Source organism: Sturnus vulgaris, chromosome 30, assembly GCF_052056855.1.
Source record: "Sturnus vulgaris isolate bStuVul1 chromosome 30, bStuVul1.hap1, whole genome shotgun sequence".
NCBI lineage: Eukaryota > Metazoa > Chordata > Aves > Passeriformes > Sturnidae > Sturnus > Sturnus vulgaris.
In genome coordinates this window covers 1072078-1089692 of record NC_142272.1, presented here as the reverse complement: position 1 = coordinate 1089692, position 17615 = coordinate 1072078, and the positions used below count along the sequence as shown (strand labels likewise).

The 17615-nt window shown below is 67.6% G+C and overlaps 2 protein-coding genes across 3 annotated transcripts in view; both read right to left on the bottom strand.

Annotated features, from left to right (window-relative positions):
- Positions 1-40: 40 nt before the first annotated feature.
- Positions 41-3921, bottom strand: MYL6 (myosin light chain 6). Of its 2 annotated transcripts, XM_088180838.1 has the most exons (7): positions 3796-3921; positions 3476-3503; positions 1827-1970; positions 1573-1746; positions 830-907; positions 679-717; positions 41-245 (listed from the first exon to the last, which is right to left on the bottom strand). In XM_088180838.1, exons 1-6 carry the CDS (start codon positions 3796-3798, stop codon positions 689-691), a joined length of 456 nt encoding a protein of 151 aa, XP_088036964.1. In that variant the 5' UTR covers positions 3799-3921; the 3' UTR covers positions 41-245; positions 679-688. The 2 variants fall into 2 exon arrangements, with proteins under 2 accessions (XP_088036964.1, XP_088036963.1); XM_088180837.1 differs by lacking the exon at positions 679-717 and having other exon boundaries at positions 3796-3920.
- Positions 3922-4898: 977 nt separating this feature from the next.
- ESYT1 (extended synaptotagmin 1) overlaps positions 4899-17615 on the bottom strand; it is a gene marked incomplete in the record, with an annotated part of 17787 nt that continues 5070 nt past the window's right edge. The window contains 25 exon segments of the mRNA XM_088180624.1: positions 4899-5169; positions 5488-5537; positions 5647-5752; positions 5840-5971; positions 6061-6153; positions 6286-6320; positions 6422-6439; positions 6514-6602; positions 6605-6650; positions 6942-7031; positions 7317-7388; positions 7472-7567; positions 8529-8618; positions 9044-9092; positions 9503-9585; positions 10428-10604; positions 11370-11497; positions 11859-11871; positions 12052-12201; positions 13819-13905; positions 14656-14916; positions 15019-15108; positions 15919-15967; positions 16063-16145; positions 17371-17547. Coding sequence (XP_088036750.1) covers positions 5136-5169; positions 5488-5537; positions 5647-5752; positions 5840-5971; positions 6061-6153; positions 6286-6320; positions 6422-6439; positions 6514-6602; positions 6605-6650; positions 6942-7031; positions 7317-7388; positions 7472-7567; positions 8529-8618; positions 9044-9092; positions 9503-9585; positions 10428-10604; positions 11370-11497; positions 11859-11871; positions 12052-12201; positions 13819-13905; positions 14656-14916; positions 15019-15108; positions 15919-15967; positions 16063-16145; positions 17371-17547 — 2298 coding nt within the window.

Below are 17615 nucleotides of genomic sequence, written 5' to 3'. Positions count from 1 at the left end.
TCTGGAGAGGGGGGGGACACACACACGGGGGGGGCACAGCGACAATTTTAAGACTTTATTTGATGCTGTGGAGCAATAATTTAGCCGGTGGGGCTGAGGGGGCGCTTTGGGGACGTGGCCGTGACAGAAAAATGAGGGAAAAAGGCACAAAATTGAGTGAGGAGGGGATAGAAGATGAGATGGGGGGGGGGGACACAGAATGATGGGGAGGGGTCTTCAGCCGCTCAGCACCATCCGGACCAGCTCTGTGGAGAGAAGAGAGGAGGGGGTGAGGAAGGCTCTGCCGACCCCCCCACCCCAAATCCCGGAGAGAGGCAGGAAAAACCAAAAGTCAAAACGGCTGAAGAGCGCAGGGAGGACCCGGCAGCCCCACGGGCAGGGGGGGCTCCTGCAGCCCCCTCCCCAAAACCAGCCCTGGCACGCAGGGGGGGCTCCATGCAGAGGGGCATGCGGGGGTTGGGGGGCACGGGGGGGCTGCACCAAGGGGGCGAGAGCATAAACCAGGAACCAGGCGGCCTTTTTTTTTTTTTTTTTGCGTTTTTTTAAAGTAGTACTAAAAAAAAAAAAAAAAAAGACACCAGGGCGAGAGGAAAAAAAAAATAAATAATAAAAGGAAGGAATGAAAAAAATGAAAAATAAACTGGAAGTAACTGAGGAGGGGGCGGGGGGAGGCGTTACCCCTGCGGCGTCACCCTGACAAGATGTGTCGCACAAAGGCTGGGGGGAAGGAACGAGACATGATGGTCAGGGAGGGAGTGGGGCTGTGAGGGACCCCCCGGGACCCCCCCGGGACCCTCCCCGGGACCCCCCTGGGACCCCCAGCCCTCACCTTCGTAGTTGATGCAGCCGTTGCTGTCCTCGTGCCCGGCCACGAGCTGCTCCACCTCCTCCTCCGTCATCTTCTCACCTGTGGGGACATCGGTGTCACCTTGGGGCTGCGGGGGGGACGCTCCGGGGGTCCCCAGGGCCGGCTGGGGATCTCTTGAGTTTTGGGGGGTCCTCAAAGCCCCCAGATTGGTGTCACCAGGACCCCCCCTGGCAGCATCTCCGGGACCCTCAGGGCACCTGGACCCCCCCATCAGTGTCTCCAGGACCACCAAGACACTGGGACCCCCCCCATTGTCACCACCTCTGGGACCCCCAAAACACCAGAGCCCCCCATTTCTATTTCTGTGCCTCCAGGATGTCCATCTCAGCACCTCCAGGACCCCTGACCCACTGGGACCCCCCCAGATCCCACCACTATTGGGACCCCACACCCAAATCCCTCGGACCTCACACCTCAGGGGGCTTCCAGAACCCCCCATTTCTGTGTCTCCAGGACCCCTGACCCACTGGGACCCCCCCAGACCCAAATCTCGAGGATCCCCCATCTCAGGGGGCTTCCAGAACCCCCCATTTCTGTGTCTCCAGGACCCCTGACCTACTGGGACCCCCCCAGACCCCACTCCCATGGAGACCCCACACCTCAGGGGTTTCCATTCCTGAACCCCTCTCCTTTCCCAGCAGGATCCCATTTCCCTGGTGGGAATCCCAAGGATTCCGGGCTGGGCACAGGGGACTGGGGCTCACCCAGGGTGACGAGGACGTGGCGAATCTCAGCCCCCATGACGGTGCCGTTGCCCTCCTTGTCAAAAACCCTCAGCCCCTCCACGTAGTCCTCGAAGCAGCCCTGGTCCTTGTTCTTGGCGATCGTCTGCATCATGGGCAGGAACTGCTCGAAGCTCAGCGTCTTCACGTTCATCTCTGCGGGACACGGGGGGCCGTGGGTGGGGGTCCTGGGGGTCCTGAGGGGGGTGGGGGAAGGGGGGAATCCCCCCACTCACCATCGCTCTTGGGGTTTCCCAGCACCTTCATGACCTCGGCGTTGGTTGGGTTCTGGCCCAGCGCCCGCATCACGTCCCCGCATTGGCTGTACAGGATCTTCCCATCGCCCGTGCGGTCAAAGAGCTGGAACGCCTCCTTGAACTCTGCGGGACCACCGGGTCAGTGCCGGGACCACCGGGTCAGTGTGGGGGCACCGGGACCCACCCTGGGTCATTGCCGGGACCACCGGGACCCTCTCCGGGTCAGTGCCGGGACCACCGGGCCAGTGTGCGGGCACCGGGACCACCCCTGGGTCAGTGCCGGGACCACCGGGACCCGCCCCGGGTCCGTGCCGGGACCACCGGGTCAGTGTGGGGGCACCGGGACCACCGGGTCAGTGCCGGGACCACCGGGTCAGTGCCGGGACCACCGGGCCAGTGCCGGGACCACCCCTGGATCAGTGCCGGGGCCACCGGGACCCTCCCCAGGTCAGTGCCGGAACCACCGGGACCCTCCTGAGTCAGTACCGGGATCACCGGGACCCTCCCCGGGTCAGTGCCGGGACCACCGCGACCCCCACGGGGTCAGTGCCGGGGCTGCCAGGACTACCGGGACCCCCTTGGATCAGTGTCGGGAGGACTGGGACCCTCCTGGGTCACTGTGGAACCACCGGGCCCCCCCCACCCCCGGCTCAGTGCCCGGACTACCAGGACCTCCCGGGTTCAGTGCCGGGACCACCAGGACCCCGCTGGGTCAGTGTCGGTACCACCGGGACGCCCCCAGGTCAGTGCCGGGACCACCGGGCCACTGAGACCCACCCGGGTCAGTGTCCTCGGGACCCCAAACACCCCGGGACCCCCATGTCAGCAGCACCGAGACCCCCCCACTCCGTGTCAATGGCACCGGGACCACCGGGACCCCCTGAGACAACACACCGGGACATCCCGGGACACCGGGAACCTGAACGTGCGGGATCCCCAGGGCACCGAGAGCCCCGGGACACCGGGACCCCCGCACTCCCGGCACCTAAAACCTCGGGGACCCCACAGCCGCATCCCCGGGACCCCGAAACTCGGACCCCTTCAGACCCACCCCCTCTCCGGTCCCGGGTCGGGTTTCGCTCCCGCCTGGGATCCGGTTCCCGCTGGGATCCGGTTTCCCGGTGGAACCCGACGCCGGCCGGGATGCAGGTCGGGCCCCCGCCTTTAGGGATGCTGCCCGTGCCCGATGGCTCCCGGGGGACCGGGAGGATCCCGGCGGGTCCCGGGGGACCGGGAGGATCCCGGCGGGTCCCGGGGGACCGGGAGCGCTCAGGAATCCGCCGGCCCCGCCCCGCAGGAATGCGCGGCCGGCGCGCGCCATGCCCAAATAAGGGCAAATTGCGCAGGAGGGGCCCGAACCCCCCCGGTCCCGGTTCCTGCCCCGGTTCCTGTCCTGGTTCCTGCCCCGGTGCCCAACCCAGCCCCGCACCCCCGGCCCCGAACCCCCCATCCCCCGGTTCGAACGGCCCCGCCCGGGCCGGACTTTGCACCGGGAAAGGCCCCGCCCGAGGCCGCGCAGGAAGCGCCGGGGGCGGCGGGACCGGGCGGGGCCGGGGGGGTCCCTTGGCAGTGCCCCGAGCCTGGGGGGCTCCGCTCCCGGTGCCCGGTGCCCGGTGCCGGTCACTCACCCGCGGTCTGCTCCTCCGAGAAGTCGCACTGCGGGGAGAGCGCGGCGGTCAGAGCGCACCGGCGGCGGCACCGGCGGCGGCACCGGCGGCGGCACCGCCCGCGGATGGAGCGGCCGCCCGCGCTCGGTGCCCGCCCGGTGCCCCCGGTACCCCCCGAGCCATCCCCGCCCCATCCCCTCCCCGCCGCGACCCCCGGCCCGGCCCCCCCGCGCCCCGCCCGCGCATCCCCCGCCCCAACCGCGGCTCCCGGTGCCGGTTCCGGTGCCCGTCCCGGTGCCCGCCCCCGGTGTCGGTGCCCGGTGCCGATGCCCGGTGCCCACCATGGCGGCGGCTGCTGCTCCCGTCCGTTCCTGCGCGCTCGGGCGTCACCGCGCGGCTGCGTCACGGCGGTAATGAGGGTGTTAATTATTCATGAGTGGGCGGGGCCGGGCGGGGCCACGCCCTTTGCCCGCGGGGGATGTTTTGGCTATAGATGGGCACGGAGCGGTCACCCCCACCCCCCACGGGACACCCCAGACCCAGGGAGACACCCCAGACCCAGGGAGACACCCCCCCCTCCACCGGGGACACCCCTCCCCCACGGGACACCCCAGACCCAGGGAGACACCCCAGACCCAGGGAGACAACCCCCCCCCCCCCACGGGGGGGACAACGCCCGGGCACCCCCCCCCCCGCGGGGGACACCTCAGGGGACACCCCAGGGGGGTCACCCAGTGTCTGCACCCCACGGGGGACACTCACAGGACATCCCCTCGGGGGACAGCACACGGGGACACCCGCACGGCCACGCCCCGTGAGGGCACCCGCGACTGGACCCCACTGGGGACACCCCAAAAGGACACCCCAAAGGACACTCGGACCCCATTGGGGACACCCCAAAGGGACACCCCAAAGGGACACTCGGACCCCACAGGGGACACCCCACAGGGACACCCCAAGGACTTCCCTCTGCCCCCATCACCACCCACTCTGGGGACACCCCGATCACCCTGGGGACACCCCCAGGCCCCAAAGGCCACACGAAGCCACCGCCGTGTCCTCCCTCCTTTATTAGCGCGGGGGGGGGGACGGGGGCGCGGCCCCGGGGAAGGCAGCGGGCGGGGGGCGCGGCGGTGGCGGCGCGGTGACATCCCGGTGGCGGCGGCGGCATCACGGTGGTGGCGTCACGGCAGTGGCCTGGCGGTGGCATCCCGGTGACATCCCAGTGACATCCAGTAACATATCAACGACATCCCAGTGACATCCCGGTGATATCCCGGTATCCGGTGACATCCCGGTATCCGGTGTGACATCCCGGTGACATCCCGGTATCCGGTGTGACATCCCGGTATCCCGGTGTGACATCCCGGTATCCCGGTTTGTGACATCCCGCCGGTGCCACCCGGGTGGGATCCCAGCGGTGACATCTTGGCGACATCCGGCGGTGGCAAGCAGCAGCTCGAACAAGCGTCCCCGGGATGGGGGGGGACCGGGGGACAAACCCCGGGGTCCCCCCGGTACCGGGGGGTGAAAGGCACGAGGTTCGTAACAGTCTGGGGGGCGCGGGGGGGCCCGGCCCGGAGCGTCTTTGGTCGGGGGGGGGGGCGGCAGCAGCCGGGGGGGTCCCAGGTCCCCCCTCGCCCTCCCCGTGGGGACTGGGGGGTCCGGGGGGTCCCCAAATTTAGGGGATTGCTCGCTCGTCCTGCAGCTCGTACCTATATGGGGGGACATGAGGGGGTGGAGGGGGGGGGACACAACCCTGGTCTCACCCAGAGACCCCCCCAGAGACCCCTCCCACACCAGAGACCCCCCCGAGACCCCCTCCCACCCCCCCCAGACCCCCCCCCGAGACCCCTCCCAGCCCAGAGACCCCTCGAGACCCCTCCCACACCAGAGACCCCCCTGAGACCCCTCCCACACCCGAGATCCCCCCCGTGACCCCTCCCACACCAGAGACCCCCCCTGAGACCCCTCCCACCCCAGAGACCCCCCCCAGACCCCTCCCAGCCCCCAGCCCCCCCCTGCCCACTCACCAGCGCGGTCCCCCCTCGGTCAGATCCACCTGTGCCAGTTCCAGCTGGAGCTGCGGGGAACCAAAGGCTCAGGGGGGGCTCCTCGGGGACCCCAGACCCCCCCCGGCACCCCCAACCCCCCCAAACCCTCCCCAGGACCCCCCCAGGACCCCCCCGGACCTTGCCCAGCGCCTCCTTCTCGCGGGTCACGAAGGACAGCGTGGATTTCACGGTGGCCTCGAGCCTGCGCCGCGCCGCCTCCTCCAGCGACAGCTCCCACTCGAACCTGGGCACAGCGAGCCGTGCTGGGCCGAACTGGGCCGAACTGGGCCGACTGGGCGGCACCGGGGGACCCCCGAGCCCCCCCCCTCACCTCTCATTGAAATCGGGGTTCAGGGTCCTCTTGTGCACGCCCGTTTTCCTCTTGGTGCCGCGGCTGCGGTCGGGGAGCAGCACCAGGGACACGTAGGGGTCCGGCAGCTCCTTGGCCGCCGCCCGCAGCTCCCTGGGGAGGGGTCGGGGGCTCAGCCCGGGGGGGTCTCACCCGAGGGTCCCAACCCTGAGCCCACCCCTCCCATCCCTGCCCATCCTGACCTGCAGGCGTGCACGATGGCCACGAGTTTGCGCTGCTCCTGGTGGTACCAGAGCGAGAGCTGCAGCCGGGGACCGTGCGGGGGCTCGGGGCGGCTGCGGGGGCGCAGGGTCAGCACCCCCCCCAAAAAAAAACCCCCCTGCCCCTCGCGGCTGGGGCTTGGGGGGCTGGGAATTGGGGAATTATTTGGGAATTTGGGATATCCGGGGGTGTGGATCCGTTCGTACCTGTCCGCCGGGGGCAGGCGCTGGCGCAGCCCCCCGCCCCGCGCTCCTCATCTTCATCCTTCTCCCTTCCTCCTCCTCCTCCTCCCGCGGCTCCGTGTCCCCCCCTCGGGGGCTCTGCTGGCAGCTCTGGCCTCACCTGCTGCGACACCAGCACCTGGGCGAGGGGAGGGGAGCGGTCAGGGGGGGTCTCCCCAAGCCCCCCAGCCCCTCCCCGGGACCCCCACTCACCCCGAGCTGCGCCCGCAGCAGGAGCTGCGCGCCCCCGGCCAGCGGGAGCCAGCCGTCCATGGCCAGCCCCTCCTGGGCCAGCAGCTGTGCAGGGGCAAGCTCAGCGTGCCCAGAGCTTGCCCACCTTCATCCTTCACCTGTGGGCACAGCGCAGCTCAGCGACCCCCCGCGTGGAACCCCGGGACCGTCAGGGTGGGACCCCCACCCCGGGCACGGGAATGGGAGAATGGAATGGGAAAATGGGGATGGGATTGGGGATGGGAAATGGGGAATGGAAATGGGAAATGGGGAATGGGAGAATGGGGAATGGGAAAATGGGGATGGGAAAATGAGAATGGGAAAATGGGAATGGGAAAATGAGGAATGGGAAAATGGGAGATTGGGGATGGGAAATGGGGAATGAGACCCCAGGGCAGGACCCCCGGCACGGACCTGCAGCTCCAGCGACTCACGTGCGGCCGCTTGATGAGGAAGGAGAAGCCTTCATCCCACACGGGCTCCGTGGAGGGGGCGCAGGTCTGGGGGAGGGGGCGGCAGGAGGTGAGAGACCCTCGAACCCCCCAAAAAACCCCTCGGAACCCCCCAAAAACCCCTCGGAACCCCCAAAAAACCCCTCGAACCCCCGAAAAACCCCTCGGAACCCCCCCAAAACCCCTCGGAACCCCCGAAAATCCCCTCGGAACCCCCCCAAAAAACCCCTCGGAACCCGCAAAAATCCCCTCGGAACCCCCCAAAACCCCTCGGAACCCCCCAAAATCCCCTCGGAACCCCCCAAAAACCCTCCCCGAGCCCCCTGCCCGTACCTTGGTCTTGAAGGACACGTCTCGCACGGCCAGGCTGGCGAAGGCTGCGGGGGGCTTGGAGCCCTTCCGGAGCTGGGGGGGCACCGGGGGGGTCACTCTGGGACATGTGGGGACATTTGGGGACATTTGGGGACAGTGTGGGGGTCTCCTCTCACCGGCAGGTCGGCGGCTCGGTCCAGGAAGACGCAGAGCAGAGCGGCCGAGAGCTCCGGGCCGTGGGCCGGCTGCAGGAGGCTGTTGGTGTGCAGCACCTGGGGGACACCGGAGTGGGCGGGGGGCGCAGAGCGGCGGGGAGACCCCCGGGAGGGCAGGGGAGACCCCCGGGAGGGAGGGGGAGACCCCCGGGAGGGCAGGGGAGACCCCCGGCAGGGAGGGGGTGATCCCTGGGAGGGAGGGGGAGATCCCAGGGAAGGCAGGGAGACCCTCGGGAGGGCGGGGAGACCCCCGGGAGGGAGGGGGAGACCCCTGAGAGGGCAGGGGGAGACCCCCGGGAAGGCGGGGGACACCCCAGGAGGGTGAGACAGACCCCCGAGAGGGAGGGGGAGACCCCCGGGAGGGCAGGGGAGACCCAGGGAGGGAGGGGGAGACCCCCGGGAGGGAGGGGAGACCCCGGGAGGGCGGGAGAGACCCCAGGGAAGGCAGGAGACCCTCGGAGGGAGGGGAGACCCCTGAGAGGGCAGGGGAGACCCCCCGGGAAGGCAGGATAGACCCCCGGGAGGGAGGGAGAGGGATGGGGTGCAGAGGTGGGGGTGGCGGGGGGGATGGGAATGGGTTTGGGGTCTCTAGGGAAGGGTTTGAGGTTTTTGGGAGGGGTTTGGGGTCTGTAGGGAGGGGTTCAGGGTTTTTGGGAAGGTTTTTTGGGGGGTTTGGGGAGGGTTTGGGGTGTGTGAGGAGGGTTTGGGGGTTTTGGGGGAGGGGTTTGGGGTCTCTGGGGATGAGTTCGGGGTTTTTTTTGGGGGATGGGTTCAGGGTTTTGGGGGAAGGTTTTGGGGTCTCTGGGGGTGGGTTTGGGGTTTTTAGGGATGGGTTCAGGGGTTTTTGGAGATAGGTTTGGGGTGTCTGGGGGTGGGTTTGGGGTTTTTGAGGTCTCTGGGTGGGTTTGGGTTTTTTTGGGGATGGGTTCGGGGTTTTTGGGGTCTCTGGGGTTTTTGGGGTCTCTGGGGTGGGTTCAGGGTTTTGGGGTTTTCGGGGAGGGGTCTCTGGGGTCGGTACCTGCTCGAGCAGGGCGGGGCTCGGCCGCGGCTCGAGGCTCTCCAGGCGCACGTGGAGGCGACCAGAGCGCACCTGCTCCAGGGGCAGCCACTGCGGACAGGTGAGACCCCACAGGTGAGACCAGACAGGTGAGACCACACAGGTGAGACCCCCAAAGGTGAGACCCCCCAAAGGTGAGACCCCAAAGGTGAGACCCCAAAGGTGAGACCCCAAAGGTGAGACCCCACAGGTGAGAACAGACAGGTGAGACCACACAGGTGAGACCCCCAAAGGTGAGACCCCAAAGGTGAGACCACACAGGTGAGACCACACAGGTGAGACCCCCAAGGTGAGACCCCCCCAAAGGTGAGACCCCAAAGGTGAGACCAGACAGGTGAGACCACACAGGTGAGACCCCCAAAGGTGAGACCACACAGGTGAGAACACACAGGTGAGAACAGACAGGTGAGACCCCCAAAGGTGACCCTCCGAAGGTGAGACCCCTTCCGCCTCAGACCCCCCCAGCCCTCCCCCACCTCATCCAGCACGCGGCAGCTCAGGACCCTCCTCAGGGGCACCTTGCACCTGGGGGGGGGCACAGGGTGAGACCCCCGGACCCCTCCCCAAAAATCCCCTCCGGACCTCCCCAAAACCCCTGAACTCCCCAAATTCCACCTGGACCCCCCCGACCCCCCCCCCCAAATTCCCCCTGCACACCCCAAAACCCTCCCAGACCCCCTCAAAACCACTCCCGACCCCCCCAAAACTGCTCCCAAACCCCAAAATTTCCATCTGGGCCCCCTAAAACCCTCCCAGGCCCCCCAAAAACCCCTCTAGACTCCCCGAAACCCCCCCCGGGCTCCTCAAAACCCCCCCAGACCCCCAAAAAATCCATCTGGACCCCCAAAATCCTTTGTCCACCCCACAAATCCCCCCTGACACCCCCAAATCCCCCTGGGACCCCCCAAATCCCCCCGAACCCCCCGATCCCAGACCGGCCCAGGAAATCGTCCTTGTCGATGTCTTTGTCAAAGAGCTCGAACTCCACGTCCTGCCCAGGGATGTCATCCACGATCGCCTGGGGAAAAAAAATTATTATTAATTATTATTATTATATTATCATCATCATCATCTTCGTGGTCTTTAAATTCTGGGATCCAACTTCAACAATCCACATTTCCCCCTCTGTGCCTCAGTTTCCCATTTTCCCTTTCCCCATTCCTATTTCCCCACTCCCGTTATTCCCGATGTTTTTCCCGGTATTCCCGCTGTTTTTCCCGTTTTTCCGGTACCTCGCAGGTCTCGTTCCAGCCCGGGTTCAGCTCCTCCATTCCCCATCCCCAACCCCATTATTCTCATTATTCCCGCTATTTTTCCCGGTGTTTTTCCCATTATTCCCGCTATTTTTCCGGCTGTTTTTCCCGTTATTCCCGTTGGTTTTCCGGTGTTTTTCCCGTTATTCCCGTTGTTTTTCCCGCTGTTATTCCCGGTGTTATTCCGGTATTATTCCCGTACCTCGCAGGTCTCGTTCCAGCGCGGGTTCAGTTCCTCCATTCCCCGTTCCCATCCCCATTATTCCCGCTATTTTTCCCGGTATTATTCCCGTTGTTATTCCCGTTATTCCGCTGTTTTTCCCGCTGTTATTCCCGGTATTCCCGTTATTCCCGTTGTTTTTCCCGGTACCTCGTAGGTCTCGTTCCAGCGCGGGTTCAGCTCCTCCATTCCCCGTTCCCAATCCCATTATTCCCATTATTCCCGCTGTTATTCCCATTATTCCCGCTATTTTTCCCGGTATTTTTCCCGCTGTTATTCCCGGTATTCCCGCTGTTATTCCCGTATTCCCGTTGTTATTCCCGCCGTTATTCCCGCTGTTTTTCCCGCTGTTATTCCCGGTATTATTCCCGTTGTTTTTCCCGGTACCTCGTAGGTCTCGTTCCAGCGCGGGTTCAGCTCCTCCCGGCGCACTCGGCTGCGGAATTCGCTCCGTCCCGCCCGGACTTTGGCGTAGGGGTCGGAGCGGCCCCGCACGAGGCCCCCGAGCCGCTGGTCCTTGGCCACCAAATCCTCGGCCTCCAGCAGCTGCACCCTCAGCACGCGCTGCAGCGGGGCCACCGAGAGCTGCCGGGGGGCGAGCGACGGCCCCGGGGACCACCGGGACCACCCCCGGGACCACCGGGACACCCCCGGGACCACCGGGACAGCCCCGGCCAGCTCTGAGCGCCCCCGGGACCACCGGGACCACCGGGACCACCCCCGCGACCACCGGGACAGCCCCGGCCAGCTCTGAGCGCCCCCGGGACCACCGGGACCACCGGGACCACCCCCGGGACCACAGGGGACCACCGGGACAGCCCCGGGACCACCCCGGGGCCACCGGGACCACCGGGGACCACCCCCGGGGACCACCCCCCGCCAGCTCTGAAAGCCCCCGGGACCACCGGGACCACCCCCGGACACCCCCGGCCAGCTCTGAGCGCCCCCGGGACCACCGGGACCACCCCCGGGGCCACCGGGATCCCCCCTGGGACCACCGGGACCACCGGGACCACCCCCGGGGCCACCGGGATCCCCCCCTGGACCACCGGGACCACCGGGACAACCCCCGGGGCCACCGGGACCACCGGGACCACCCCCGGACCACCGGGACCACCCCCAGCCAGCTCTGAACGCCCCCGGGGCCACCCTGAACCTCCCGGGACCACCCTGAACATCCCGGGGCCACCGGGACACCCCCGGGGCCACCGCACCAGGAACCCCCCGTGCCTCAGTTTCCCTTCTAGGACCCCCCAAAATCCCTCAGAGCCCCCCAGAGCCCCCCAGGACCCCCCAGGACTCCCCGAGGACCCCCCGACCCCTCCCCACCTCGGTCCCGAACCGGGGTCGGGGCTGGCCCGGCTCGGTCTGGGGGGGGTCCCTCGGTGCTGCCCTTGGGGGGCTCCGCTGGTCCCGGGGGGGTCGCGCCGGGCTCGGGGGGGTTCCGGGAACAGCACCTGGGGGGGCTGGGGGTCAGCAGGACACCCCAAAAACACCCCCAGACCCCCCAAATTCCCCGGGACACCCCAAATCCTCCCCGGGACACCCCAACCCTCCCCAGGACCCCCCAAAAACTCTTCAGGACCCCCAAAACCCCCGGACCCCCAAAAACCCCCCCAGGGCCCCCCAGACCGCTCCAAAACTCCCCGGGACCTCCCAAAAACCCCCCGGGACCCCCCAAAACCCCTCGGGACCCCAAAAAACACCCCAGGACCCCCCAAAACCCCCGGGACATCCCAAAAACCTTCCGGGACCCCCAAATCCCTCCCCCAGGACCCACCAAAACCCCCCCGGGATCCCCCCCAAACACCCCAGGACCTCCCAATCCCCCCTGGGACCCCCCAAATCCTCCCCGGGACACCCCAAACCCCCCCAGGGGCCCCCCAAAAACCCCCCGGGACCCCCCAAATCCTCCCTGGGACCCCCAAATCCTTCCCGGACACCCCAAACCCCCCCAGGGGCCCCCCAAAAACCCCCAGGACCCCAAATCCCCCCCGCGCCCCCTCCTCACCCTCAGCACCAGCCGCAGGTGCAGCCGCGCCCCCGGCCCCGAGCGCTGCAGCTCAAAGGGCGCGGCCAGAGAGAGCTCCGGACACCGCAACAGCCGCGACAGCGACAGCGACAGCGAGCCCAGAGCGGCCTGGCGGGCATCGTCCTTCACCTGCGGGGACACCGCGACACCCAGGGGACACCGCGACACCGGGGACACCGCGACACCGGGACACCCGGGGACATCGGGGACACCGGGACACCGAGGGGACACCCAGGGGACACCGCGACACCCAGGGGACACCGCGACACCGGGGACAGCGAGGGGACAGCGAGGGGACAGCGAGGGGACACCCAGGGGACACCCAGGGACACCCAGGGGACACCCAGGGGACACCCAGGGGACACCGGGGACACTCAGGGGACACCCAGGGGACACCCAGGGGACACCCAGGGGACACCGGGACAGCGAGGGGGACCACCCAGGGGACACTCAGGGGACACGACCAGGGACACCCTGGGGACATCAGGACACCCAGGGGACACCCAGGGACACCCAGGGGACACCGGGACACCCAGGGGGACACCCAGGGGACAGCGAGGGGACACTGAGGGGACACCCAGGGGACACCCAGGGGACACCCAGGGGACACCGGGGACACCCAGGGGACACCCAGGGGACACCCAGGGGACACCCAGGGGACACCCAGGGACACCCAGGGGACACCGCGACACCGGGGACAGCGAGGGGGGACACCCAGGGGGACACCCAGGGGGACACCGGGACACCCCGGGGACACCCAGGGGACATCGGGGACACCCAGGGGACACCCAGGGAACACCCAGGGACACCCAGGGGACACCGGGACACCGGGACAGCGAGGGGGGACACCCAGGGACACCCAGGGGACACCGGGACAGCGAGGGGACACCCAGGGACACTCAGGGGACACCCAGGGGACACTCAGGGGACACCCAGGGGACACCCAGGGGACACTCAGGGGACACCCAGGGGGGACACCCAGGGGGGACACCCAGGGGACACCGGGACACTCAGGGGACAGCGAGGGACACCGGGGACACCCAGGGGACACCCAGGGGACACCCAGGGACACCCAGGGGACACCGGGACACCCAGGGGACACCAGGGACACCCAGGGGACACCGGGACAGCGAGGGGACACACGGGGGACACCCAGGGACACCCAGGGGACACCCAGGGGACACTCAGGGGACACTCAGGGGACACCCAGGGGACACCCAGGGGACACCGCGACACCGGGGACAGCGAGGGGGGACACCCAGGGACACCCAGGGACACCCAGGGGACACCCAGGGGACACCCAGGGGACACCCAGGGGACACCGGGACAGGGGACAGGGGGGAAAGGGGGGGAGTCAGGGGAAGGATGAGAGGAAAGGGAGAAAACGGAAAATTGGGGAAAAGGGGAAAAAGGGAAAAAAGGGAAAGGGGGAAAAGGGGGGGAAGGAAATGGAAAAAAGGGGGGAAGGGGAAAGAGGAGGAAAAAAAGTGGAATAAAAGGGAAAAGGAGGGGAAAAGGAGGAAAAAAGGCACAGGAGCAGGGATTTGGGGATTGGGGATTTGGGGATTTGGGGTTTTGGGGGATTTGAGGGCTTTGGGGATTTGGGGATTTTTGGGTTTTGGGGATTTGGAGATTTTGGGGATTTTGGGGTTTTGGGGGTTTTTGGGATTTTGGGAATTTTGGGGTTTTGGGGATTTGGGGGTTTGGGATTTTGGGATTTTGGGATTTTGGGGTTTTGGGGCTCACCTGGAAATCCACGTCCTGGTTCCGGGGGTCGTGCAGGAAGAAGCGGAACGCGTCCTCCCACACGGGGGCCGAGGTGTTGCAGATCACCTGGGGGGCTCGGGTCAGACCCCTCCGTGCCCCCCAAAACCCCCAAAAACCCCGAGCACCCCCAAAAGCCCCCAAAACCCCGAGAACACCCAACCCCCCCAAACCCTCTCAAAAACCCCTCAAACCCCCCCCAAAAAAACCCTCAAAACACCCCAACCCCCCCATAGCACCCCTAAACCTCACCAAAATCCCCCAAAACCTCCAAGCCCCCCCAAAACTCTCCAAAACCCCCTCAAAACCGCTCTGAGCACCCCGAAAATCCCCTCAAAACCCCCCTTAAACCCCCCTGAGCACCCCCAAAACCCCCCCACAAACCCCCCAAATCCCTCAAAACCCCCCTGAACACATCCAATCCCCCCCAAAACCCCTCTGAGCATCCCCAAAGTCCCCCAAAACCCCTTTAAGCACCCCCAAAAAAAACCCCCCAAACTCCCCCAAACCCGCTCTGAGCACCCCCAAAAAACCTCTCAAAACCCCCTTGAGCACCCAAAAAACCCTCTCTGGGCACTCCCAAAACCCCCCAAAACCCCCCTGAGCACCCCCAAATCCCCCCAAACCCCCTCAAACCCCCTTGAGTACCCCCAAAAATCCCCAAACCCCTCAAAACCCCCCCCAAACCCCTTCTGAGCACCCCCAAAACCCCATCAACCCCCCCCCAAAAAACGTTCAAAACCTCCTTGAGCACCCCCAAAACCCCCCTGAGCCCCCCCAAATCCCCCCCAAACCCCCCAAACCCCCCGACCCCCCCACCTTGCTCTCCCTCGTCACGTCCTGCACCGACACCTGCACCAGGGGGTTGGGCTCCTTGCCCGCTTCTTCACCTGAGCGAAACCGGGCTGAGGGGTCAGGGGGGGGTCCCCACACCTGTGAGCCCCCCCCGGGCAGGGCCCAGGACCCCCCCGAGCCCCCCCAGACTCACGGGCAGCCCTCAGCCCGGTCCAGGTACACGACCAGGATGGCGGCCGAGGGGGGGTCGGGCTTGGCCGCGATTTTCTGGTTCTGTTCCAAAACCTGGGGGGGGGGGGAGAGCGGAGAAATGGGGAGGGGGGGGTGGGATGGGCAGGGGACCCCCCCCCCAAAGCACAGGGACCCCCCAAATGTGGGGGCACTGACCCGCTCCAGGCTGGAGGCGTCGCGGAGCAGCGAGAGCCACTGGAGGCGCAGCTGGAGCCGGCCCTGCCCCCCCTCCTGCAGCGGGAACCACTGGGGGGGCAGGGGGGGCTGAGTGAGGGACCCCCGGGACCACCGGGGCCACCCCGGGACCACCGGGACCACCGGGACCAGCCGGGACCACCGGGACCATCCCGGGACCACCGGGACCAGCCGGGACCATCCCGGGACCACCGGGGCCACCGGGACCAGCCGGGACCACCCCGGGACCACCGGGACCATCCTGAACCCTCTGGGACCCCCCCAGGGACCACCCTGAACAACCCCGGGACCACCGGGGCCACCCGGGACCACCGGGACCATCCCGGGACCCCCGGACCACCCCGGGACCACCCTGGGACCACCCTGAACCCTCCTGGGACCCCCCAGGGACCACCCTGAACCTCCCCGAGACCACCCTGAACCCTTCTGGCATCACCAGGACCCCCCCGGGACCACCCTGAACCTCCCCGGGACCACCAGGACCACCCCGAACCCCTTGGGACCACCTGGAACCCCCTGGGACCACCGGGACCATCTCGAACTCCCCGGGACCACCCCGAACCTTCCTGGGACCACCCCCAAGCCCCAAGAACACCCTGGACAACCCCGGGACCACCCTGAACCCCCCAGGACACCGGGACCATCCTGGACCCTCCTGAGACCGCCCTGAACCCCCCCGAGACCACCCGGGACCACTGGGACCACCCTGAAGCCCCCGGGACAATCCGAACCCTCCCGGGACCACCGAGACCACCCCGAACCCCCTGAGACCACCCTGAACCTTCCCGGGACCACCGGGACCACCCGAATCCCCCCGGGACCCCCCCGGGACCCCCAAACCCAGCCCCCCCCAGCACCCACCTCCTCCATCACCCGAGCCCTGAGCACCTCCCCGAGGTCCAGCTTCATCCTGGGGGGGAAACACCCGCAATTTGGGGAGGGGGGGGGTTTGAGGGAGTGGGGAGCAGCCCCTCCTCACATTTGGGGGGTGGGGACCCCCCTCACCTGCCCAGGAGATCGTCCTTGTCGGGGTCTTTGTCGAACAGCTCCACCTCCAGCTCCTGGCCCGGCACCTCGTGCACCATGAACTGGGGGGACAGCGCGGCTGGGGGGGGCCCCGTCCCCCCGGGGGTGTCCCCGTGTCCCTCCTGGGGTGTCCCCGTGTCCCATTCTGGGAGTTTGGGGTGTCCCCGTGTCCCCCGGGGGTGTCCCTGTGTCCCTCCTGGGGGTCCCCGTGTCCCCCCGGGGGGTTTGGGGTGTCCCTCCTGGGGGTCCCCGTGTCCCTCCGGGGGGTTCGGGGTGTCCCTGTGTCCCCCCAGGGGGTCTGGGGTGTCCCCGTCCCCACGGCCCAGCTGGGGACACTCACAGCGCCAGGGAGGAGGACGGGGGGGGGGGGGGGCGGTCTCTGCAGGTCCCCCTGTCCCTGAATCCCCCCCCGAGTCCCTCTGTCCATCCCTGTCCCTCTGTCCATCCCTCCCTCCATCTCGGTGTCCATTCCTGGATCCTGTGTCCATCCCTCCATCCCCCGTGTCTGTTCTTCTGTCCCTCCCTCCATCCATCCCCCTGTCCCCCTGTCATCCCCTGTCCCTCCATCCATCCCCCCTGTCCCCCTGTCCATCCCCTGTCCCTCCATCCATCCCCCTGTCCATCCTTCTGTCTGTCCATCCCCCCTGTCCATCTCCATGTCCACCCCCGTCCCTCTGTCCATCCCTCTGTCCATCCCCTGTCCCCCTGTCCATTCCCTGTCCCCCTGTCCCCCTGTCCCTGTGTCCCTCCCCTGTCCCCCTGTCCATTCCCTGTCCCCCTGTCCCCCTGTCCCTCTGTCCCTCCCCTGTCCCTCTGTCCATCCCCTGTCCCCCTGTCCATTCCCCTGTCCCCCTGTCCCCCTGTCCCTCTGTCCCTCCCCTGTCCCTCTGTCCATCCCCTGTCCCCCTGTCCCCCTGTCCCTCCCCCGTCCCCCTGTCCCTCCCCCTGTCCCCCTGTCCCCCTGTCCCCCTGTCCCCCTGTCCCTCCCCTGTCCCTCTGTCCTCCCCTGTCCCCCTGTCCCCCTGTCCCCCTGTCCCTCTGTCCCCCTGTCCCCCTGTCCCTGTCCCCCTGTCCCTCCCCCGTCCCCCTGTCCCCCTGTCCCCCTGTCCCCCTGTCCCCCTGTCCCTCCCCTGTCCTCTGTCCCTCCCCTGTCCCTCCCCCGTCCCCTGTCCCCCTGTCCCCCTGTCCCCCTGTCCCCCTGTCCCCTGTCCCCCTGTCCCCCTGTCCCCCTGTCCCCCTGTCCCCTGTCCCCCTGTCCCCCTGTCCGTCCCCCGTCCCCGTGCTCACCTCGTACATCTCGTCCCACCGTGGGTTGAGGTTGTCGCCGATCACGCGGCTCGTGGCCACCTGGGTCCCGACCCTGACCACGGCGTAGGGGTCGGATTTGCCCTCCACGAGCCCCCCCATGAACCGATCCTTGCAGCGCAGGTCCCGCGCGGCGAGCAGGTGAACGCGCACCACGCCCTGGGGACCCCAAAACGGGACCCCTGAAACCGGGACACCCCAAAAACGGGACCCCCAAAACGGGACCA